General features: G+C 50.5%; 1 protein-coding gene across 2 annotated transcripts; it reads right to left on the reverse strand.

The window, feature by feature from the left end:
- Nucleotides 1-1,300: 1,300 nt before the first annotated feature.
- On the reverse strand, nt 1,301-24,427 carry STK40 (serine/threonine kinase 40). 2 transcript variants are annotated; one of them, XM_006886452.1, is made up of 10 exons: nt 24,316-24,427; nt 22,784-22,869; nt 22,256-22,399; nt 18,672-18,899; nt 15,953-16,005; nt 8,505-8,620; nt 3,668-3,812; nt 3,441-3,560; nt 2,777-2,861; nt 1,301-1,519 (listed from the first exon to the last, which is right to left on the reverse strand). In XM_006886452.1, the coding sequence occupies exons 1-10, from the start codon at nt 24,425-24,427 to the stop codon at nt 1,301-1,303; spliced, it is 1,308 nt and encodes a 435-aa protein (XP_006886514.1). The 2 variants fall into 2 exon arrangements, with proteins under 2 accessions (XP_006886514.1, XP_006886513.1); XM_006886451.1 differs by having other exon boundaries at nt 22,784-22,884.
- Between the last annotated feature and the right edge of the window lie 1,071 nt (nt 24,428-25,498).

Genomic DNA, 25,498 nt, shown 5'->3' on the forward strand with positions numbered 1-25,498 from the left:
GCATGGGTGGATAGGCTTCTGGGAAAACGTCTTTTCTTGGCATGGGCAGGGCCAAGTCCAGTGAGGGAGAGGGCACGGAGAGGGCAATCTGGTGAGAACAGCGATTCTGGCAAGACGGGCATCCACTTCAAAAAACTCGGCTCAAAAAGGGCAGCAGGGCTGTTCTCAAGCCAGGCGAGGCGGGTCCTCCAGCCCACCCAGTTCTCCCCATGAGCATCTCGTCCCCACGGAGGGCCCTGGGCAGGGTCGGCTGGGAGACACCACATCTGGGAGACAGGAGATGTTGTTCCCAGCAGTATCTCAACGCAGAGCAGGAGAGGGCAAGTGCAGGCAGGGAACCTCACCCAGCGCACAGGCCAGAAGAGTGGTCATCCCGAGCCTGGCCAGCAGGGACCCCCCTTCACATTGTAACATCAATGCTACCTCGGTACCAGGGGAAGGATGGAGAAGGAAACCAGGGTTAATGCAAGTTTGCAGCACCTCAGAGAAGCTACTGAGATGGGGAGAAAAGAACCAAGTCCAGAAAGGCCTCCCCACCCCCAGAAAGGAAGAGGGACTGGTGGGCTGAGTGGAGTGGACTGGCAAGAAGGGGCTTCTCAGGGCCTGCAGGGCGAGGAGGGGACCCTCTGGGGCTGTGGTGGGACAGCCCAGGCTGCCCAGCCAGGCTGGGGTAGGGAGCAGCCCCAGGCCACCTGGAGATGGAAGAGAAGTTGGTTTCAGTAAAAAAATAAATATATTTGAATTCGACTTAAGATGAGGTGAAGGTTTTCCAAAGCTTGGACTGAGGGTTCTGGGGCCAGAAAGGGGAAGAAGGTGAGGGAAGAAAGTGGAGGTGGTGGGAGGGGCCTGGGAGTGCAGTGAGGAGTGGGCACTGTTTTAGGGGCCAGCAGCAAGCTGCACGTTCAGCTTATTTGGACTGTGGGGAGCAGCTGCCCAGGGCAGGGCAGAGGGGTGGCCAGGTCAAACCCCTGGCTGGGCAGGTGGGCTTCCTCCTCCTCCCTCTCACTCAGTCCAGAGACAGCATGGTTAAAGAGACAGAGGTAGATTAAAACGTCATGATTAAAAGCAGATTAGTTATCTAGGCTTCTCAGATTAAAAACCAAACAATCAAGCAATCATTCCGAAAGGTAGCTTCCTGGTACCTCTGCTGACCCCATGTGTGACCCGGACTATCCCTACCCCCATCCCTGTCACAGCCTGGGGGAAGATTCCAGCGCTACAGGGCCCTGCCCCAAGGCTGGGCTTGGGCTGGGGACAGGAAAGAGGCAGCAGGTGGTGCTGGTGGCCCTGACAGAGACCGCTATTTCCGCAGATAGCGTTGTGCCAGGATGGCCGCGTCCAAGGGGTTGATGGGCTGTGCGTCGTGGCCCAACCGTCTCACTGGAGGCACGCTGCCAAACTGGCGCTTGGGCACCCAGCTGCGGGCCTCGTGGACGGAGCTCTTCTCCTCGGCCAGCAGCAGCTGCTGCCGCATGTAGTTCTCAAACTCGTACTGGGAGCACTCCTCTGTTACCTTTGCCTGCAAGGTGAAAAGCCAGACACGTAGATAAAGGACAGTAACAAAGACAGGGCCACACAGAGAGCCCAGTGCAGACAGGAGAGAGAAAGCCAGAGGCGGAAGAGCAGGGAGTGAGTGGGAACAGCCTGGATCCTGATCAGGGCCAGATGGCTGAGTATGGGGTTCTGGAGGTTCTGCTTCTCTGGACCCCAGTTCTGGGTGTTGGTGCAATCAGAGCTCATCTCTTTCTTTTTCATGTAATATCTAAAGATTCGTGTGAGTTTGGAAAAGCTGGAGAGGAAGGTCATGTCATCTGTTAAGATTTAGCTCCTCTGTGCAATGAATGTGCCATACTCTGCCCTCACCAAGGTTCCTGGGAGCCTGGAGGGGCACCTGGTGTTCAAGGGCTCAGCACCTGGGAGATCTTACCTTGGCCACACAAGTGGGCTCCCTAGCTACTTCTCCCTGGAGTGGCCCAGCCAGGGAGCAGAAAGTGGAGTGGTGGGACCCTGTGCTCACCAGAGGGTAAGGCTCTGGACTCAGACCTGGGTTCAAGGCTCAGCTCCACAGTTTCTGAGCTTTGTGACTCTGGACAAATTATTGTCCCTTCCTGACCTGTTTCCTCTTTTGTGAGATGGACATAAGAACTTAGGCCTCACAGACTGGGAGCGAGGGAGGAGTGAGAAATATCGGGAGTGAGTATAGTCATGATTATTTCTACCAGATGAAAAACTCAAAGAGGTAGAGGAAGAGGTAGAGACGTTAAGAGTCAGGGTCCAGAACTCCTCTTTCCCTCAAGGGTCCCCAGTACAGCCTCTCTAGCTCCTAGTGCCCATACCTGCTGGGCATCTCCAGAGTGGGCTAAGGACAGAAGACCCCTGAGCACCCCTCAAGCTCGGCCTAGCCCTGCCCTCCAGAGGGCAATCTAAGCTCATCTGCCTGCTGTCTAGGGATGGAGTCTGTCCCCACCCAGGCCCAGCACTTTCTCCAGTGCAAGGCACAAATGAATCATCTAAAAAATGAAAAGCAGGAAGGGTGACATGAGTCAGAGGGGCAGAGAAATGTGACTTTAAAGGGCCAGCACAGGCAGAGCCAGGAGGATGAGTAGGGGCCCATCCGGACTGTGGTGGGGCCTTTCAGCCTGACCCACAGCTGGCATCAAGAGACGCCTTCCACTCTTCCAAGTGCTAAGGAAGCCAATCCTGACATTGCTGGCGAGTGGCTGTCCCCACCCCTCCCTCAGGTGGCATTAAGGGTCATCTGCCTGATCCACCTCACCTCCTGGGAGCTGTCGGCATTGCTCATTTGGTCATCGATGTCTGGAACTACTTGCAAAGGTCCACTCAAAGATGACAGCGACTGCCTGCAGGGACAAAGACAGGTCAGACTGGCTAGGGCGGCCAGAGGTCCCTGCTCTCCAGAAGCCAGTGCCCACTGCTCCCAAACCTGGCTGATGCCAGACAGAACTGGGCCCGGGTGCCCGCTTAGCTTCTTCCTGGCATCACTTCACTGGGTCCCAGTTTTATCATCCAAAAAAGGGAGACAATTTCTACCTGAGGCTATGATGCGATAAGGCCCATCCTATACTTGGCATAAACGGCACAGTTTGTAGGGATGTTGGTTGAGCCGCAAACCAAAAGGCTACATCTCTGGCAGTTTAAATTCACCAGATGCTCAGAGGGAGAAAGATGGGCAGGGCCCTCTCAGGATGATTTACAGCTTTGGAAACCGAACAGTGGGTGAATATGACTCAGAAGTGACTCGAAAGTGGTGACACTTGGCAAAGATCTTGCAAATGGATCCTCAGCTCCGCTCGCACCCTCCCGCCCAACCCTGCCCATGAGGGGAGAGTCAGCATTCTATCTGCCTCACTTTTCTTTGGACTGAAAGGGCAGTGTCCAGGGGGAGGTGGAGCATCTCAATGCCAGTGCTGTTCACTTACCAAGAAGCAATGATGGCACTGAGGGCCTCCAGGACATCAGTGGCGGCAAGTCGCTGCTGGGGGTCAAGGACCAGCAGCTTTCGGATGAGACACACGGTGTTCTCAGAGACCCGCCCGTCCCTGCACAGATAGACGGAGAGTGAGAGGCTCAGGCAGGGCCTGCTGGTGCTGGATGGTCTGACCACAAAAGGGCTGGGAACCCTCCCCTTCCCAGGAGGCAGACTCACTCAGGGATGGTGTACTCGGCAGCCTTGATCTTGCGGAAGAGCTCCTGTGGGATGCTGTCGTAGAAGGGGAACTGGCCGTAGAGCATGGTGAACAGCACCACACCCAGGGCCCACATGTCGCTCGGCTTGCCCCGGTACGGCCGGCCTGCGGGTGGATGCACACACTCAGCCCAGGGAGCCCGACCCCTGGCAGGGAAGGAGGGGGCCTTGTGCTGGGCCCTCTGCCCCTCAGTCACCAGCTCTACTCTAAACTAACTCGCTCCAGGACCTTCCACCTTGCACCTCACCCAGGATATCCCCTTCCTGTTTCCCAGTCACTCCCTCCATCTCAGGGCCTTGAGCTCTGTTTCCCACTCATCAGCTTGAATCTTTTGTTTTTTTGTGTTTTTTAAAAATTAATTTCAATGAAAGTTTACAGAGACTTTGGGATTCCATTCTCTCATTGTTACTCAGCTTGACTCTTGTGTGTGCTCAAGACCAAGCTCAGCAGGACAACACCGATGCCTTTCCTGACCTCCTGACCTCCAAGCAGTCACTTGTCACAGGTCACACAACTCCTTTGTAGAGGCCCCCGATCTGCCCTGTCCCCCCGAGAGGGGCTCATGGGGCAGGTGGTACATGAATACTTGTGGAGCTGAGACAACGGCGTGGAACAATGACCACCCAGTCCTGGCAGGTTCTCTCCCAGCGTCTATCTCTAAGGGAGGAGGGAGAAGGAGCTCCCTCATCTAGGGCTTGCTCTCCATCTCCTGCTCAACTACAAGTCTTTGTTCACTGCTGAGTCACAGAGCCTAGATGGACTCAGCAAATATTTGCTACATGAATACCAGCTAACCTTTCTGGGCTGATTTCCTCATCTGTAAAACAGCAGGGAACTGACCTTTATTTGAGCATTCACATTGTGACAGCTCTGTGATCAATGCTTTTGCTTCACCAAATCTCTACCACAGCTCTCTTGAGTTCAGTACCACCACCATTACCCAAAGAGGAAAGTGAGGCGGGGATATTATGTGATCTGGAAAGTCCTGGAGCTGGGTTGTCTGACTATGAGAGCCCCACTCTTCCCACATTTGGGGAAACCCACCTCTACTCATCAGCAACAGAGGCCCTGACTCAAACACAAAACATGAGAAGCTGGGCAGCTCTGAAGTCTCGGCCCCACTGCCCCCTGTGACAGTGTCCTGTCTTGGAGTTCCCAGACATGACATTTTTTTGCATGATGAGGTGCTGTCAGGCACCTCAATGACATCACTGTGGGAAGCCAAGCAGTACTCAGTCAGTCAACTAAGTCAGACCACTCTCCTAGGCTCGCTGGATAAGTCCTGGGGCAGGGACCCTGGTCTGAAGGTCCCTGGCTGTCACAGAAAGAGAACATAGGGCAAGCTCACCTAAGACAATCAGGGGGAAGGTGTGCATGTGGGCACCGAGGCACTGGTCCAGGCTTTGGCTCTGCCTCTAGAAGGTACCACACAGCCTTTTCAACTGAGCCTGACAATCCTCTTTCAAACAGGGATGGTCGATTTGCCTGCAGCACAGGGCTTCAGTGGAGTGCCCTGCCTGACTGCTGCCAACAACAGCCGTGGGATGAGCCACGGTGGCTCTGCCCAAGGGGACGACGACAGGGCAAGGTTCAGAACTGTTGTTCATAGGGTTGTTATGATTCACAGTTGCCTTGACAGCACCTAACACCACAGAGACTTTTCTATCCCCACCGTGGCTCTGGTGACCCTGTTTAGTGAACCCTTTGGTCAGTGCCTCTCTCCGAGTACCTTCACCATGCCAGGTCCCTGTGGATATGCAAGTCATCAATCCACAGCCCACCCTCTGTGTTGACTGCCTTAGCTCTGCATGGCTCTAAAAGTGATGCTTCCTCTCTGGCCAGAGCATGAGTTGGGGACTAAGGTAGGGGTGGTCCTGCATCCAGCATGGATGTGGTGCCCTTGAGCAGAAACAGTGGAGTGGACAGACCTGAAACTCTAGCTCTGGGCTTGGGGCTATGCTGGGGGGGCGGGGAAGGGGGTGCTTTCCAGTAAACAAGTTCAGCAGGGGGCTCTCACCGGGCAGCAAGCATTCCCACACAAGCCCAGGGAATCTCAAACTGTCCTTTTTGTAATAACATGCCAGGAACTGTTCACTGAATCCAACTAGGTGAAGGGCTTTATCAAACCAGACAGGGACTCAGTAATGTAAGTGCTAATTGTTGTTGTAATGTGCCACTGAGTCACCTGTGACTCATAGCCACTCTATGTACAACAGCTCTGAACCCTGCCCTGTCCTGAGCCAGTCTCTCTGACTATGACACACCTACCCCTGTTAGCCCAGTTATTGTGTTATTCCATCTCTTCTAGGATCTTTCTCTCCTGTGCTGTCCCTTCACCCTTCCAAGCATGATGTCCTTCTCCAAGGTTTGGTCCCTCCTGGCCACGTATCCAAAGTACGTGACAGAGAGCTTCAAAATCTCTGCCTCTGGCGAGGTCTGGTGGCCTACTGACAAGAAGCTGCACTGCAATCCCAGAGATTAGTGGTTTGAGTCCACCAGATGCTCTGCTAGAAAAGGAGGGACAATCTCCTCCTGTACCAGTCAGATCTGATTTGACAGTACACACACAATAAATTAAAAAAAAAAAATAAATAAAATCCTAACCTTCAAGGAGAAACTTGGTTTCACCCTCTCCAAGACAGACTTGTTTGTCTCTTGGCAGTCCATGGTATGTTCAATACTCTTCAACAGCACCACGACTCAAGGGCATCGGTTCTAAGTGCTAATACCATGTCTATTTTCTAGCTGGAAACATTTAGGCCAAGAGATCAGTGACTTCCTCAGGGTTCTATAGTTACTAACAGAATGAAAAACTCTTAATAACAAGCCTCCTTGCCTTTTCAAGCCGCATGTATTTAATGCCCAGGACTGTGCCTGGCACACAGACTGACATGCAGACGTGAGATCTGAGCCCAGGGAGGATTCCAGAGTGGGCAGTGCCTGGCACAGAAATGAGCCACCCATCCGCCAGCAGGGAGGCAAGGCTGCATTCAGCCTTTAACCAGTGAAATGACTGAGGCTGAGAGAAGAGGACTGAAGGTCCAGGCTGCCTGCTGGCTAAGTGGCAAGGCCAAAGATAGAACCTGTGTCTCTGGCCTCCCAGTCCAGGACTTTCTGCTGCGTTGGGTTTCCTGTTTCATCCTTCAGGAACGGCATGAGTTTGGAAGAGCCAGAGGGCACAAGTGGCAGCAGGGAGAATCATGGGGCATCCAGACTACACATAAAGACACGCAAGCCTGGCCAGCCCTCCCTGCCCCTAGCCACAGAGGAAGGTACTGACCTCTCACCTATCGTGATGCTTCTGGGAATACTACTCAGGGTTTCCAAGCAGAGCTGAGCCATTGAGGGGTGTTGTCTAGGGAACCAGGATGGACCCATGGCGCTCTGATCACACTAACAGAGGCCCTGATGGTGTCAACCCAAACTCTTAGGCCTGAGGAATGGCACCACTACTTCCTCTGAACATGAGCTGCATTCAGATCTGGAGAAAGGCCCGACACTGGCAGATGCTGTCATGGCGGCTGCAAACGCTTTAGTGAGACCCAGGAGCCTGCTCCCTGACTTCCAGTGTGGTGGATATGGAGGGTACGTGTGAACACGGGCGACCTTGTAACACCCACATCCATGAGGTATGGGAGCTGACAGAAGTCCCTAGCTCCCTAAGGGATCAGGGCAAGAGGAATCCCAATTTGGAAAAGGGAAAAGTGGACGGGGAAAGAATCTCCTGTGGAGCAGTCAGGAGCAGGGTTTAGGGGAAGGTGGCCTCGGCTGGAGCTGTTTTCTGGTTTACTATTAGCAAGAAGACCCTTAAAAAGATGGACTGACGCAACAAATGCAACAATGGGCTTGAGCACAGCAGAGATCAAGTGGATGGCACAGGTTTTGATATGCTGGGATCATAGGAGTCAGAGTTAACTTGATGGCACCCAACACCACCACTAGCCAGAACTTTGGACACAGGAACTTTACTCTATGTGCCCTGATTTTCCCCTCGTTTGTAAAAAAGAGCCTGAACATATATACCTCCCGGGGCAGCTGTGTGGTTCACACAGACGAGTGAGTGGCAGGTTGCTCAGCATAGTTTCTCATATAGAGCAATGTTTGGGGCATGATGTCTGTAATTTAATTAGTAATTCTTTTACCTGTCTCATCCCCCACTAGATGGTTCCATGAAAGCAGGGCTATTTGTATGATTTATTCATCACTGTATCAGAAGTTCCTTGAACAGGGTCTGGCCCATGGCAGGCCCTCAGTAAATGAGTTGAATGAATAAATGAACATGGGGAGTGACATCTCGGAAAAGCAAATCCCCTCATGGGCGTTCACATCAGACCTGCTCGCTGGGCTCCTGGTACACCTGAAATGCCCCACCGGGGCCCAAGTGGGGTATTATGAGGCTTCTCCCTGTCTCTCTAGCTTCCCCTGAACCAGGATCCTTTTCTGAACAGCAACCAAAGGGACCTTCCGCCAGTTCCTCAAATGTGTTATGCCTCCTTGGAGTGCTCAGCCTCGGCCTGTCACATATCCCAAGTCCTCAGCTCCACCGTTATTTCCTTGGAGAAGGCCTTCAAGTGCCTTTTTATATATCCTCACAGAAATTGCGTCTCTTTCCTTCTAAGGACCCACCTCAGAGAGTAACTAAACACACGTCAGTGATGGTTACTGCTTTCTTCCTCCAACAGACCATGTATTTTAGTACACAGGGGACAGAGCTGGTCTGGCACCACAGAAGCCAGCACTGGAGACAGAATCTGTTGAATTCATTAACTGCCCCAGGGCCAGGCAGACTGTACATACCACTGAGCACGTCCGGACTGATGTAGGCGGGGCTCCCCCTCTGGTCCTTCAGGAGGTCACCCTCGCTCACGAGATGCTTTCCGAGGCAGAAATTGGTGATGGTTATCCGATGAGTCCTTGGAGTGGAAGAGAGAACAAACCTCAGTCTGTACTCCTAGCTGCCAGACATCAGTGGGGCACCCCCAGCTGGTCAGCCCACAGTCTTGAAAAAAAGGAAGAGGATTTCTTCTGAACAGAAGAATAAGCCCCAGCCACTCCTTCAGGGAGCAAAGGAATTGTCTTCTGCTCCTCTACCCCCCAGCCCTTGCTGCCTGCCCAGCAGCCCTCTACTCACAGCCCACACTGGCCACAGGCAGTTACCCACAGTGTCCTTGCAAGGTTGTCCCCAGCAAGGATTGAGTCATTCCTGCCCAGTGGACACCCAGTGGGGTGGTCCCCGAACCTGCCAGGCTGGCTGAGTCTTGAGGGATATAGCTGAGGGCTTGGAACATCCTTGAGACTTTTCAACAGACAGACTGGAGACTTATAGTTCAAGTCCCTCATCTACACATGAGGAAATGAGGGCCAGCAGAGCTGAGTGACTTTAAAACCCCCCCACAACATTATGACGTGACCAGAGGGCAAGTCCTGTGTGTGACTGTACTTTTTACCTGTTTCTTAATCCCCACAGTAAATTGTAGACAATGAAGCTAAGAGACGCTGTGTCAAATTTCCTGGAACAGGAAGGGTTTAAACCCAAGTCAAGCACACGAGGTGCCACAGGGTGTCTGGGCTGGACCTCACCCACAGGACTCCGTCTTAGCCATATGTAGTTTCCACGGCAACTGAGGAGGTGCAGTTATGTTGAAGCCAGCCCTCTCCCATGCCCTCGAGACAGAGACAAGGGCCTGCTTACACAGCCTGTTGCTCCTAGGGGTTGGGGTCTCTGTAGGAGGCCACACCCGAGCTGGCATCTGACCAGGTGTGGCGGCCAAGGAGGGAGGAGGGTGGCAGCACACCCGGCCTTAGTCACTCGCTGTCTTTCCAAAACCCCAGCTGCAGGCCAGCACATGCTTGGAAGATGCTGGCGCTGGAAGGATGGAACTTTCAGGATAGCATTACCTCCACTGGCATGTGAGCTGTCAACAGAACATGAGTCTCTGCTCTTGTGAACACCAGCCTCTCCTTTTTTCTGGCAGGGGATGGTCACATGGGTGCGGATGGAGGGACTGCTGTGTGGAGCGAGCCCCAACCACGGGGCCTATGCGCCCACGTCTGGGTCACTCACTTGTGACCAGGCCATGCAGGGGGCACACAGCATGTGGGTCAACAGTCTGACTTCCCCTCACCACACACTAGTGACAAGGTATTTATCACTGAAAGACAGACACTCTCACCTCACCTCCACTGGAACGACACATGTATGTGTCATTTGCAATCCCTCACATTTCCATTCGGGGAGAAATTTGCCCTTCTCAGAAACACAGCGCCAGGTTCGGCTGTTTACACAGATGGAGAACCAGTTCGCTCAAGGAGGGCGAGAGGGACCAGGAGGGTGAAGATGGCGGAGCTCTTACCCAAGGGGAAAGATGTATGTGGCCCTGGTGGAAGCCATGAGGTGGGAATAAGTGCCACGTACTTCACGGAAATGAGAGGACAATAATGAGACCTAAGTGTGGGCGAGGAAGTGGAAGGTTAGTACCTACCACTAAAAGCTGTGCCTCCCATGCGCTGGGGGCCTTTCCAAACTGTCTTGGCATTAAGTGCTATAACCGGCACAGCAATCTTACAAGGGAGGAACTATTCCTGCCCTCATTTTCTATATGGGACACTGAGGCCTAGAGATGGGGACTACTAGAAGGAGCTGTGCAGCAGGCTGGCCTGAGAGACAATGTCGTCACTGCTGCATATGTCTAGCGGCTGCAGGCTTTCACCTTAGTGCCTGAGCACAGGCTTGGGAACACACCCCAGGTCTGAAACCTGGTTTGAACATGGATTTGTTACTAGCTGCTATCAAGCTGGTTCAGACTCAGGGTGGTCTAGATACAATGTAACAAATAGCTGCCTGGTCTGGTGCCATGTTCAGAATCTTGGCATGCTGTGAACCCCTACAACCCACCCCAAAGCATCTGGGCATGGCAAAGGCTCAGTGCTCACAGTGTTGGGGCTTTTTGTGTGCCAGCTTTAGCCCAAGTGCAGCTCCCCACAGCTACTCCCTACAATTCCTGACCAGCTCTGGGGCCTCACCTGCTGGGTCTGTCCTGGTGCAAAGTTCAGTAAGAGGCCCCTCTGAGAACATGGCCTCTGCTACTGATGAGAAGAGACCCATTCTATCAGGACTAGCAGTCTGGGTGACCAGTAAGGACACTTCATCTCCTGTCCTGCTTGGCCTAGAAGACACTGAACTGGAAAGTATTTGTAGATTTTTAACTGGGTTGGCAGGTGATGGGGCTGAGGCCAGACCACAGCTGAGCATGTGAATTCAGAGATCACGCTGCCAGGTCACATGAAGGCCTAAGGTGACAAGGAGTTTGTCTGTTCTTGATGATGCTTGGACATCTGCAGTGTCGCCAGAGGCTTCATGAGGAGTGGCAGAGCTTGGGCACAGAGCAGCTAACAGTGGTACTAGGTAAGGGACGTGATCCCCACAGCCTAGGCCAGGCAGGTGACACCAATGCCAGACTCCCAGGAAGCTCATGGGGATACCCCAGAATCCTTGGGGAAGTCCTGGGCAAGCAGCCTGTTAAGGCTGTTTGCTTTGGAGGACATAACCAACCCGGGGAGTCCAGGGGCACAGAGAGCTGACAAACCTGCTCCCAGGGCAGGTTGAAACAAGGGCGTCTACTCTAGCTGCCACTTTGCACTTCGCCCCCTTCATCATCATCAATCAGCAGCAACAGCATACTGAGACCTTCCTGAGAATGCGCTTTGTACTTGAGGTGTTGCAGTTTTCACCTAATCCTCATGATCTTGTCTGAGGGAGAACTGACCACCACTCCATCCCAAGGCAACAAAGCACAGGGCAGTGAGGTGTGTGCCCAACGTCACACAGCAAGTGTGGCAGAGTGGGATGCACACCCAGAGTAGACAGACTCCACAGCCCACCCTGCTGGGGCCCAGGTGTGTCCCCAAGCACTGTCCCAGCTCCGGGCTGCTCCTTCTACCCCATCAATGCTGACTCATTCTTTGTCTTGCACTTCAGACCCAGAAAACCATAAATCCACTCACTGGAAGGAGTTGAGGGAGAGCACAGCTGAGGGCTCATGTCCTTTTCCAGGAAGCTCATGATGTGACCAGAGCAAGGCGCTCCCAAAGGAGACCTCATCTTGCCCAACGGGCCGGGGGAGGGGTGTTGGTGTTGGGCTGTTGTAGGGCTCAGGAAAGGCCAGGCCGAGGAGGCCTGGGAAAGACTTCCTCACCATCTTAGAAGAGAGCGCAGTGAGGTCAGGGCCAGCTGTCTGCCCTGCTCCCACCAGCTGGGCAGAGAAATGGGGGGCATGGCAGGAAAAGAAGCAACACCAGGGGCCTCCAGTGGAAAAGAGGGTCAGCTCAGAGGCACTGAGCATGACAGGGAGGAGGTGGAATTCCCCAGGAGCTGCATCCAAGAGGCTCCAGAGCCCTTCAGCCATCTTGGGGAATTCTGCTGGCAAAGGGCTTGGCGAGAAACAAAGACCAGTCTGTCCTCCACATTCCAAACGGAAACATCAACTCCAGCTCCCCACAGAGGCCTGCCCTGTCAGAAGCCTGAACGATGGCTCCGGGTGCCTGGGGCAAAGGGACATGGCCCAGGATCACGCGCACGTCCAGATGTGGACTCCAGCCGTACCGTGGCTCCTCTGTCATCTGCTCCAACATGGGACTGCTTGGGTCTCTATATTCCTGAGTGAAATTCCCACAGAGCAGTGTGTGTTTCCTCCCCCACTGCTGCTGGAGGGGTATCCCAAAGGGAGGGTCCCTAGGACCAGGCAATAGGAGGACAGCTCTGGGAACAGGCTATCGTGACTTGGGTGCCACCAAGTCCAGTCCAGGCCCTACCTCTGCTTTGTTGTTTGATCCTGGGCATGTGACTAAATCTCTTGCTAAGCCTCAATTTCCTTAGCTGTAAACCTACAGAAATATTAGCACCTAACTCCTGGCCTTGTGTTAGGATTTAATGAGATAAGGAGATAATCCCAGGAAAGCACTTAGCTCAGCGCCTGGCAAAGAGTAACTGGTCTGCAATTACTAGTGTTATCTCCTCAGATGGGTGGCACGCTGGGGAGGCTCTACATGGGAGACCCTGGAAAGGAATGATCTCTGAGGACAGAGTGAGAGGTGTCATAGAGTAACAGGCCCTGAGGTGCACATGCCGGTGTGAGCAGAGCTTTCACCTAAACTCTCGGACATGACTCTGATCCGCTGACCATGGGGAGAGACAGGTGAGCCCAGGGACCAGCAGGAACTCGAGCTGAGCAGCAGATCTGCCGAGGACTTGGAGTATCTCACAAAAAACAACACTCAGCTCTAGAACCTTCTGAGCTGGCCGCCTGATGCTTGGCAGCACCTCCTGCCCTGCCACCACCACCCAAGTTGGCTGGCTGTTGCCCAGCTCCCTGGGAGTCCCAGACCCCCCAGTCTGGTTCTGACGGGAGGGCGAGAGCAGAGAGCAGCGAGGGATGAAGGGAGGGAGAAGTGCGTCAGCAGTATCGGCTGAGTGAGTCACTCTCTAGCAATGGCCCTTTGGGCTACCACAGTGTTTTTCTCCTTTTCTAGGAACTTGGTGCACAACATGCCTAGCCAAAAAACAAGGAGGAAGAAGAGACCACAACACAGCTCACATAACCTCACATTTATGTCACTCTTTGCTCTTTCTTTCAGAACGGTGGACTTGTCACTGGAGCTGCCTCACAAATGGCCTCGCAGGACTCAACTAGCCAAGGAGCAATGGGCTCTGTGGCCCTGTTCAAAGTAGGGTGAACTTGTCACTGCAATGGCCACGCAAACACATTCCTGCGCCTCCTTCCCTGGGAGCTGCCTCTCCAGTTTAGGGGTATCTGGGGCAGGGAAGGGTAGGGAGGGGCAGAAGGGGCTGGATCAGCTCTAGGTGAACTCTGACTTCAATGCAGGTGAAAGTGAGGCCCTGAGAGAGATGGGTGAATCTGGGGACACATGGTAGTCTCTGAGTGGGCATTTAGGTCACTGCCCCATACCACCTTGTCCCCTTCCAAGGCATTCATGACTCAAGTGACTGGTGGCCAGACCTCTGCTTGTCACAAGGCACAAAGAGGGTTGGTTGGGTGGGAATAGCAGATTAAAAGAAATGCAGCCAAGATGCTGATGTGACTCTCTACTCTCTCCCTCCCTCTCTCTCTCAGAGCTGCTACAACTCTGGCATTACTCAAGAGAGTGTGACCTCCTGCTGCATTCCTAAGAGGGCTTGGGGAGGTGAGCGTAAAGCACCAGGGAGACAAGGCTTGGGGTGCCCTCCACCCCAGCCCCTGCACCCTCCTGTGCCCATAACAACTCCACATGTTTACTTAGAACAGTGAATGGCTGCTGTGAAAGGCCAGGGAGCCCTTCCTGCCCCGCTGGGAGAACCTGGGCTCTGCACCCAGACAGACTGAGGCTCTAGAAAGTATGTGCTCTGTCTTTTGTGACTAGTGAGCCTGCAGCCCAGAGTGGAATGGGGACTGGCCCAAGATGTCAGGGGAGGGGGATAGGGTCAGGTCCCCCAACTATGAGACTTGAGTTGCTCTCCAGAACTCAGGGTTGGGGCAGTCAGTACTCTCAACAGCTGTCTCAATTCAGAACTGGGCCACGAGGTATTGCTGGGTCTTCTCCTCAGGGTCTCTGTAGAGCAGGCCTTGGACCTGGAGGAGAGCGAGCACATGCATCCTCTATCCTCCTGCCCATTAGCCACGGCTAGTTAATGGCTGATGGGTCTGACCCTGCTAGGCTATTTCATGTCCACTAAATCTCAAACTCAGCACACCACGAAGGTATGCTCATCCCACTGTCACAGACGAGGCTTGGGAAGCTCAGCACCACAGCTGGTTTCAATACCCAGCTGCAGAAAGAATTAACCAAGTGGTAAATAATCAAATGAGCAAATTCTTCCAGACACGGCAGTAACTAAGAGGCAGCACTGGACCGCGACCCAGTTTCAACGCTGAAGTCCATGCGCTGCACCCAGTCAAGGGTTCAAGCAGCCCTGGAATTTCCTGTTGTCCTTTCCTCCTCCCTGCCAGGGAAGGCTTTCATTTCATAATTTTCTGGCAACTTCTCTCAAGCTTCACGAATCAATTCAGATGGAAATGCCCACTTTGGTGTGCCCCCAGCCCTCCATAAATGACCTGTCTTCTGATTGGGAGCAGGAGCTGCAGCAAAAAGATTCTCCACCACCAGCCCGGGTACTGGAGGAGGAGATGACTGAGTCACTGAGGGCAGCAGCGTCCTTCTGGCATTGTCTCAGAATGGAGCTGGGGAGTGGGTGCCCCTCCCTTTTTTCTGTGACCACTGACTATGGTTTTGGCTACTCCGGGGGGAATAACATGACCACATTATGGGACAGATCACCCACCATACCCCTTCTGCTGGAAAATTTGTGCAGCATACCATTTATAATCCTTTGACTAACTGCAACATGAAGGTGAGGAAGAGGTGAGGCTTGAGGAAGGCCTCAGAGAGAGAGGGAGGGGAGGCACACCTTCCCCAGCTCTGCCTTTCCATAGCCAGCTACTTTTCCCATCAATCCAGGGCCTTTCCATGATTGGTGACCCTCTATTATTTCCCTGAAGGGATCCAGATTCTCAGCCAGGAGACGGTCTGAGTCAGGGTCCTTAATCAATCTCCATCAGGACCAGCACACTCTTGCCCTGCTGCTAGGAGTGTTGGTCTCAGATCACGGATCACTCGTAGCCATGTCCCTCATGGAACATGCCTTTAGCCAGAGGGAAGAGTCCTGCCCAAGGCTCTGCTGCTCCCTAAGGATAACGCACATACAGTGACAAGTGACTGGAGGGTAGAGAGGCCAGGCCTCTTGCCTTGATCTGGGGACTCTGAAGGGCCACCAGCTTTGAACTCTTCTAGCTCAGGCTCTGTTACAACTGTATTAAGATTCAGTATTCCCCCTTGTCTAGCTGTGCTCTCTTTGATAGCACCTCCAGTCAACACCCTATATACAAATCTCAGGGTTTGTTTCTAGGTGAATCCAACCAATGACAAGGCCTCATTTTGCTCAGCTGTAATTTCTATAGTCCTTTACTGAGCACACAGCAGAAGCCAAACAAGACAAATGCATGGACCAGGAAGAGCTCTGAAATTCTTCCCAGACTTTCCTGACTGTGGCCTTTAAGACATTCACTCTTAGCAAACACCATATTCTCATATGGCAAGGCAGAGACCAGCATCTCCATTCTCTAGACTCTGGAATTCCTGGGAGCCACTCCAGCCTCGAAGTTACACTCTGAAAGAAGATAAGCAAATTTTACCTCTTATTGAGCACCATGTTCCCAAGCTTTAGATCTCTGTGCACAATGTTTTTCTGAAAAAACAAAAAAAGGATATGGTTTGATTTTGATCAAAGATTTTACAGATGAATACTGATAGCGATCAACAGGGGAAAATGCAGAATAGATTTTAAAACTGTCATGGATGCAAAACTTTTTGGAGTTAAAAGAGGCTGAAACTACTGAATGGAGATGTTTAAATTCAAGCCTTGAAATATATCCCCTGAAATCTTAAAACCAAATAGCACTTTAGCTTACCTAGTAAAAAAAAAAATGTCTGCCTTGAACAAAAAATGGGATAAATAAAATGGTGGGCATAAATCAATGGGGATTAATTTCATAACACACAATGTATATGAAAACCATGGTACAAGGGAGCTCTGGGGGGCTGGTGGCCTAGTGGCAAGAAGCTGCCCTGCTAATCCCAGAGGAATGCAGTTCAAATCCACCAGATGCTCTTCTGGAGGAGGGGCAATCTCTTCCGGTACCGGTCAGATCTGATTTGACGGTACACAGATTAATTAATTAATAAAATTAAAACAAAACAAAAAAACATGGTACAGTCACATAATGGAATACTACACAGCATTGGAAGCAGGAGTGGCATCTACTTCCTAAACAGCATGCCTCTGGAAACTCTGTGAACTCTGATAAATGGTGAGGGTTGTGGAAGGGCTCGACTCAATGGCAATCAACAACAACAACAACAACAACAACAACAACAACAACAACAATGCAGCACTGGAAAAACAATGAAACATTAAAACATCACACAACACGGAGGAGCCTTGAGGACATTATGCTAAGTAAGTGAAATATCTCAGTCACAAAAGGACAAATACTATACATCACTGTTATAAAATACAACAGACATCAGGGAGTTGGGAACAGAATGGAGAAAGAGCAGATGGATAATGAACACTGCATTACAATGGATAAGGGGAAGAACTGTCTGAAAGGAATATATGATGTACTATATGTATGACAACAATATGGAACAAAGTGGACTGGGGGAAGGGGGAGAAAATGTGCAACAATAAATAAAAAATACCCCCCCCCAAAAAAACCCCAAAAGCCAAACAGGAAAAGCCTTCAGAGAGTTTAGGTTAATTAATATTTGTCATGTCAAAAACCACAAAATTGCAACTCAGCCCATTAGATTATATCACAGCGCTGAGTAATCAATTTAGCACTAAAATATGACAGCTTATTATGTAAACAAATAAAAAGGTCTGGAGATTAAAAAAACCAAGCAAAAACAACTCAATGTAGGGGAATAATTGTATGAAACACAACATGAATGAAGGGAAGCGTGAAATACAATGCATATGAATTTTGTACGTAAGCTAATATAATTTTTCTTTTTTAAAAAAAAGAACAATCACTAGTGGCAAGAAGCTGTACTGCAATCTGAGAGGTGAGCAGTTCAAATCCACCAGATGCTTTGCTGGAGGAGGAACAATCTCCTCCTGTACCAGTCAAATCTGATTTGATGGTACACACACACACACGTAAATAATAAAAATTAAAAAAAATTTTTTTTAAAAAGAACTATTAATAGGAAAGCAAACAGGCAAGGCAAGAGCAACTGGAAAAATGAAATAAGAAACTTTATGTTAATGGAGAGGAAGAATTCAAGAAAGGAGGGCAGGAATGGTTGCACAACATGAAGAATGTCATTAATGTCACCAACGTGTACACAAGGCAACTCCACTCACTGCTGCCGAGTCAGAACCAACTCAGAGCTGACCTCCAGTGGTTTCTAGGAAGCGGTAAATGCATGGAAGGAGACTGCTCAAGGGTTTCCGAAGGAGCAGCTGGTAGATTTGAACTGCAAAGAGGTGCTGCCTTTGCGTTACTAGGGCAACTCCCTATGGACTGCATATGTAGAGATCACGAAATTTGTCTATGCTCTACTTTGTCTAGATCTCAGTAACAAAAATGTAATTAGAAGTAACATGGCTTGCACCATAAAGGAGAAAGCCAGGGTTGGGTCCAGCCTGTGAGATATGGGCTCTCCAGCCCCAGGGGATGGAAGCAAGAGCTGTATGATACTTCTCTTTAGGCTTAGGCCTTGATTTGTAATCTGCAGGTAGATCAGGACAGTTCTATAAACTCATCAATAAGGTAAAACGTGAGCCTTGTCAGTTTCTGCCGCATGCAGGGCACTCTCCCAGTTTGTTCCCCTCAGAGCAGCAGCTGAATGGGGAAAGCCACCCCTCACTCCCCCTCATCAAACATCAGCTGAAATAAAACAACTGTCGGCCTGGATATGTGGGCAGAAATGAACTGTCCCACAGTTCCGGTAACCAGGTACTTCAAGACTCAGCCCTCAGAAGCTGTGACCTCTTCCAGGCAGTCCTGTCTATATGTCCTAGTCTTAAAAACCACCAATCCCTACTGTCTACCTTGTAGTGGTTGTCTGAGCTGAGAGACTCAAGTTTAACCCCTCAAATGATGGGGAATTACTGGGCTGGGTTCTCCCCAGCTCCCCACCAACCCCAGGAATATAGGCTGTCTCCTGCATGACTTGCAGGAGTTTATAAGGTGTGCATTTCATCTGGACATTTCCCCAGAGAGCAGCAACAAGAAGGGTGGCTATCCACAGCATGTGGAGCTAGGAGGTCTCTCCATCACTGACAGGCCAGGACACTATGGGCTGGCCAAGGAGGGAGTGGCCGGCCAAGGGGCAGCACCTCACCTGGTGCAGGGCTTCCACCACTCGTACCACATCATAGAAGATGACCACGGTCTCCCGCTCGCTGAGCCTCTTTTCCTTGATGACATAGTGCTGTAGGTTGATCAGGTCGGCAGTCTTGTCACTGAAATCATGCGCACAGAGGCAGTCGAGGACGAGGCAGATGCGTTTCTTCATTTTCTTAACCATTCGGCCGGATTCTGTGTCCTCAACCACTTCACAGGTGCGGTCCTGGGAGGCAAGAGGCCAGACTAAGACTAGGCTGTGTGTCCAGCAGGGCCAGGGCCAGGGCCAGGGCCATGGGTGGGCCTTTCCCTTGAAGCTGGATGCATGGTCTATGAGAGGGACCCTAACAAGTCCCATGGCAGCATGGTCCTGTGCCAGGCACAGGAAGAGGACTTTATCCAGCCTCTGGGCACCCCAGAACGGTTTATAACATCCCAAACCCACCAATCCATTTTTAAAAGTGAGGGGCTTAGGTTATGACATCTACTCATTACGCTTTATGCTTAGATCATCACTTAAAGGATTTGCATCAGGGCTGGGAAGTTGAAAGCTAAAGACGGACTCAGTCCAGCTTATAGACAGCAAATCTCTGACAGCATAGCATGCCTAAGAGAGGTGCCACATCCGGTGAGCTGGGCAGCTCACTACACACTATGCTGCCAGAGCACTGTATATGTGTAGACTGCGGAATTTGTGAGGTTTTGCTGTATATATTCTCAATAACAAAATATATTAAAAAGCAATATGCAATATGGTACAATTCATACTGTGTTTTCCACCCCCTACTGTTTTTTTAATATATTTTTGTTATTGTTAGGTGTTGCTGAGTCAAGTACAACTCGTAGCGACCCTGTGAACACCAGATCTGAACCCTGTCCTATCCTGTGCCATCCTCATCTGCTGTGACACACTTGAATCCACTGCTACAGTGTCAATCCATGCTGTTGAGGGATGTTATTGGTAATACAGCTATTTGGGATGGAAGAGTTGGACAAGGCTTTGTAGGCTTAGGCCTTGACTTATAAACTGCAGACAGATCAGGACAGCTCCACAAACTCATCAATAAAGTAAAGTACAAGCACTCCAGCACCCACCAATGTCAATGTCCTTTTGATTATCAATGTTTAAGATGGTGGTGGTGAAGACAGGCCAATCTGGAAGGTTCCAAGGATTATAGTGTTCCATGTGAACAAGACATTAGTTTTCTTCATGGCAGCAGTACTTCTGAGCAGCTATGATTAGGAGCATGGGCTCTGGGGTCACATGGCTGGTCCATCCTCTCCTCAGCTCCACCTTATCCTAGCTGTAGGACCTGGGGAAGTTTGCCTAACCAAAGCCAGCTTCACTGTAAAAGGGAGTTTGGCATCCTTACCTCAAAGGCTGCTGAGTGAATGGAGACAATCCAGCAAGTGCTAACACAGATCCTACCTCAATGTTCATAAAGTGTACTGTGCTGTAAGCTCTAGATCTTACTCTTTGCCTGAAAACGTATTTCAGGCAAGACCCAAAACAGGTATTACTTGAGAACTTGAACCTGTCAGCTCATGCAGGTCCTCAGCGTCATCTCCAGGAGACTGTCTGCCACCCTGGGGACTCCATTCACATTTCTCCACAAGAGCAGGACTCTACTTCCTCTTTTCTCTTCCTTAGGGCCTCAGCACAGTGTCTGGCACTCTGATGATGGAGAAATATCTCTGCTTCCTATGCTATCATCCAAAATGACACAAAACAAGTCAAGATGTTCAAAGTATCATTGATGATTATTAAGGAATTACAATCACTCTCATTTGATTTCATATTTAAGGAAAACCCTTTCATCCTAGGATTTGCCTCCTGATAGCAAGGGTTACCTATATTTGCAAATCTAAGAATGAAGGCCTTGGTGGGGTGTGATGTCTGGAGACTTCCCATTTTTTTTATTTTAGGAAACCAAACTTATAGGAGTTTTCATCACGTGAAATAACAAGGATGACTGACTATGTAGCAGCAGCAGCTGTGGTAACTCCTCCATCTTCTCAGCTATCGTACAAGGCAGGAAGCATGAGCACTGTCCCTTAAGGCTCACAGACCTGTAGTGACCTGACCAAGGTCACATAGCCCAAATCCAGGACAATCTGGCTCCAAGGACTGTGTGCCTTTCCTGACTCCATGCCACCCAGCAGGTCCACTTGGGCAAGAGCTGGTCCTGGCCAGTGCATTTAGCCCAGGGCTCTGTGGAACGTTGAGCTACTCTTCTCTCTTAGCAGGAGGCCTAGCCGTTGTTCTCAACCCAATTCTTCTTTTTTTTTTATTATTAAATTTTATTAGTTTTAATGAACATTTATAGGGATTTTGGGTTTTCAATCCTTCATTGCTGCACCATTCTCTCTACCCTCCTCCCCAGTTTGTTCTTCTTCCCCCGCCATCCGAATGTCTGTTTTAATTGTCCAATTGCCACAGTGCTTGTCAAAGTCAGTTCTGATTAATCTCCTTTGTCAGTGTGTCCTTTGCCATTCCCTATCACTCCTCCCTGAGAGAGACTTCACCCTGATTCATAAGGAAAAGGGGATGGCGTATTCTCTTAGCTACTTCCTGCTGAAAAGGGACACTGTGGGTTTCAGGGTGAAGATCTTCTCTCACTACTCTAAAGGGCCCCTTGGGCAGTAGGAAACACATAGACTATTATGGAGATTCATTTTGGAATTTAGATGCACTGTTGTTACCAATTCTTGAAGACACAATTTCAGTTCTGCCCCAAAGATAGCTCTTCCCAGGCTACGCATTGCTATGAGCCAGGACCTGGAACATCCTCAGCACAGGGGGCACCTGCTGAAACAGACTGAAAGCTCAGACAGACAGAAGGACTGCTGGAACCAAACAACCATGACGATCTATGGGGAACCCCAAAGGCCGGGCTCTTCCTCATTTCCCTCCAGTGTCATATTTCTCAGTCGGCAAAGCAAGCACAGGCTTATTTGTGCTTACATACTGATACGCAGGGAGCAAGTTCACATTTTTTTTTTATCACATCAAAGATTCTGCTTAAGCATGACTGGCCATCTGTCCCTTTCCTAATCCTGTAGCACCTTCCTACAGAATCAAGCTGCAAGGACTGACCTATGCTTACTAATAATCTGCGGAAAACCATTTCACATGGTTTTTCCCAGATATGGTGAAGGCCGTGTGAATCTACTCATTACAGATTATTTAGTAAGCACAAGGAAGCGTGCGTTTACCTTGCTTACTGGATAACCCACAGGTTTTCTCTGGTCTGCCCTAGTTTGATCAAATCCTAACACTGCAGCTGAAGCCTGATCTGCTCAAAGAGCGTGTGTCTTTAAATGACTTCCTGCTTTCCCCTCTTCTCGGAAAAGCGGCTCTTCAAAGAAAGCCTAGCTACCATAAATACAAGCTGTGTGCGTCTGCCAGGCCGGCTGTGTCCTCGCAGCAGGAGCTGGCCCCTGCCTGACCTCCCCCTGCCCTGCCTAGGAAGCCGACCTACCCAGAGTGGTAGGGACACCAGGGGGCACAAACTGTAAGCTGCCCAGTGAATGCCAGTCAGCCAGTTGGGAAGGGGGCAGGCAGGCGCCTCTGGCACTCACCTGGAAGAGCCCGTGGTGGTGGACCACGCCATCCTGGGTGTGGAGGAGGGAAAGCAGAGAGTACTCCGTGTGCAGTAGCATCTTGCCTTGCCTTTCCTCTTGGCTTTCTATTCCTTGATCTCCCCTTTCCTCAAGGGTAAGGATCTTGGGGAAAGCACCAAAACAAACAAACAAATCAAAACTCACAAAGCCTTATATTACAAAGCAGAATGATTAGGTCAGAAGCGGGGGGTGGGGGTGGGGTCACTTGTGTATCACACATACACATTCTCACACTCTCTCTCCCCGGCCCCCTCCCGTCTCAAATCTTTTTTCTTTGAGACAGTATTGTGATTTATGCACAGATAAAACTCTTCAAATTAGGAGTTGTTCAGAGCACAACTGTGTGAACTTGATTGCTTCACGGTAAGAAACGGCGCTACTCTTGTTCACAAGTGATGCAGCTGTGAAGGTAGAGGAAGAAGGTACAGGGCTGGCAGCAAGGATCTCTTGAGTCTTGAGCCACCCCCAACCACATGTCCTACTTACCTTCAGCTGATAGAAGTCATCTGTGCCATCCTTTCTCGCCAAACACTGCACAATGCTGGGCACTGGTGAGTTGCCCAGACGGGGACCTATGGTACAGAGAACTGTGTCATCTCCTGGTCTTCTGGCCAGGTCTTTGCATCAGGAGATATCGGAGCTCACACCCACTGGACAGACCACTTCCTACATCCAACCACTGAATCTCCCAGTGGAGTCTCCCCTCCTAAACTGGGGAGGTCTGTGCCCATCTGCCTGAGACACACCTAATTCTTGTGCAGATGCATTTCTCACAAAGAGTACATGCTGAAATCTCCAGGGAGCATTTGTTAAAATGCAGATTGTACTCTGCAGTCTGGATTCTCTAAATCAGAAACTATGATTGGGATCCAACTTTAACAGGTTGCCCTGGAGATTCTGACAGCTCACCTTCTGCTTGCTGTCCTGGACAGAATCCTGCCTGAACTTTCAGAGGGTAAATCATATTACTTCACAGGGCTGCTGTCCCACAAAAAACCCATCGAAGTGTTCTGCCATTCGCCCTTAATGTGCAACCTAAACTTATTTCTGGGTCTCCAAGACCCTGTATGATTTACCTCCTGCAACCTCTAATTTCAAATATCCCCACCTCCAACCACTTACCACATGCCAGCTGTACCAGCTTTTTAATTCTTTCAACACATTAAACCCTCCTGCTTCCAGGCTTTTGTACTTGCTGTTCCTTTTGTCTGGAATGCTTTTCCCTTGGCTCTTCACGTGGCTGGCTTTCTTTCATGTTTGGTGTCAGATCTAACATCTCTTCCTCACAGAGGCCTCCCTAGACTATGCTATCTATAGACTCTGATCACTTCTCACTGTTCCTTCATGGCATTTATCAACATCAGTGATATCTCTTTTTCTCACTAGAATGTTAAGTTCTATGAGGAAAAGAACCTCATCTAACTTGATCACTGTTGCATCCCTGGCCAACAGCCCAGGTCTGGTATACAGCAGGCATCAGTAATCATGTAATTATACGGGGCCCAAAAGCCCAAGATGCTGTCCCAAAGTGAAACTCCCACTGGGAGAATCAGGCCCCTCAGAACCCATGCTGATCACAAGCAATGTGGCCTTGCTGGCCCTCAGACACCCTGCAGAAAGGCCCTGCTATAGAAGCTTATTTTAAAGGGGGAGAGCATGCTCTACAAAATGTTTTGTGATATTATTCCCATTGTCTGAAGATGTGATCAAATACATGCCTAGAAACCAACGTATCTTCTAGTCGTGTGCCCCCGAGCACAGTGGGCACCCCGGGAGCAGACATAGGAATTTCTCAGGGAAGAAACAGAAGCCAGCTCAGCTGAGACTGATGTAAGGCTGGGGTGATGACAGCACAAATGACAAGCCTTAGTACAGAATGACCTACGGCTCCCAGAGCTGCTGCTGATGAAGATAAGCTTCACTGAAAATGGTGAAGGGCCAGACTATCCTGGATAGAGCCCCCCACTCTGGACCATGCAGGTCAGTGCACCCTCACCCAAAAGGCAGAAGAAGCTTACCAAGGATGAACGGTCCAGCTCTCTTTGCATTATTTCCGGAAATGCCAGCTCCTAGAGCCTTTGCCCTGGCCGACGTTTCCCCAGCTCCTCTATCTGATGCTCTCCGCTTCATTCTCGGCTCTAAACAAGACAGAAAGGTCCCTTCACACTGAGTAAGTCATCGAGTTTTCTTATGCTAACCAGCCGGGTGCTGCAAGTCTCTGGCTTGGGGATGCGTCACACAGCTGCTGCTGCTGCTGTTTCCGCCACCTCCTCCCCCTCTCTGAGGAGCATGATAGTTCCCACTGGCAAAGAATGAACACTCCTTGACTTGAGATTAATTAGGGGCTACAGGGGCACGCACTTCAAAGCAGCATATACTGGTTACAGAGGTGGGGGTCAGCCTGCCTCTGAGGAGCCTGTCAAATGTCATGAGGAGGAAACTGGGCTTAGTGCAGAGTTAAAGCCAAATGGGTGCCTGAGAGACAACCAGAGACACAGAGGCGTCAGCTCTGCGTGCACCTCAGCACAGCATTCTCAAAGTGAGGCCTTTCTCCACAGCCATGTGGTGTGAGGTGCTCACTTCTGGGCCCTTCTCTGGCGAGTGAGGCCTGAGAAATGGCCTGGCAAACATGAAGCTGGGGGATTTCTCATACTCCATGAAATTTGAGAGGTATGGTCCCAAAGACCCCTACTCCCAAACTCTCTTAGGTTCTGTCAGGTGGAGGAACATCCTAGCGATCTCAAAGGATGTTCTCTTCTTGTTATCCTATCTTCAGAAACTCATTTAAAGTACAGTTTAAGGACAACACTCGAGATCACCAAGCATTTTGATTTGCCTGGGTATCTCTATTCGTTCAAGAGGTAAAATGAAAAGGGGACAAAGGAACCAGATTCTGGAAGACATTAACCTCCTGACTTGGATAAAAGAAAAACAGTTTCTTCTCCAAGCTTTCCAAAGCGAAACAATTCAAGAGCAGAGTCCGGGAGGTGTAAGGGAGACGTACACAGATGAGTTGTAGATGGAGAGACAGAGGATTAATCAGAGGGCTGCCCAGGGAAGGCCAGGTGCCCAGCCTGGTTGAGGGGCTCAGGGGGACTTCCCTGAGTGGGTGGGACTGGAAGGGACATAAGCTAAGGGTACATGCAACATAAGAATGTAAGTGACAAACTCCTAGTCCTCTACAACTGTTGTGATGTGCTG

Source organism: Elephantulus edwardii, unplaced genomic scaffold, assembly GCF_000299155.1.
Source record: "Elephantulus edwardii isolate Elephantulus edwardi_28Jun2011 unplaced genomic scaffold, EleEdw1.0 scaffold00049, whole genome shotgun sequence".
In the NCBI taxonomy this organism is placed as follows: Eukaryota; Metazoa; Chordata; class Mammalia; order Macroscelidea; family Macroscelididae; genus Elephantulus; species Elephantulus edwardii.

Excerpts from the sequence above, each read along its gene's own strand:
- STK40 (XM_006886451.1), bottom strand. The coding sequence starts at position 24,427 with ATGAAGCGGAGAGCATCAGATAGAGGAGCTGGGGAAACGTCGGCCAGG. Across the intron at positions 22,885-24,315 it reads AGCTGGACCGTTCATCCTTG|TTCTCTGTACCATAGGTCCC; the intron begins GTAAGCTTCTTC and ends GAGATGACACAG. Across the intron at positions 3,813-8,504 it reads CAGTCCGGACGTGCTCAGTG|GCCGGCCGTACCGGGGCAAG; the intron begins GTATGTACAGTC and ends ATCCACCCGCAG.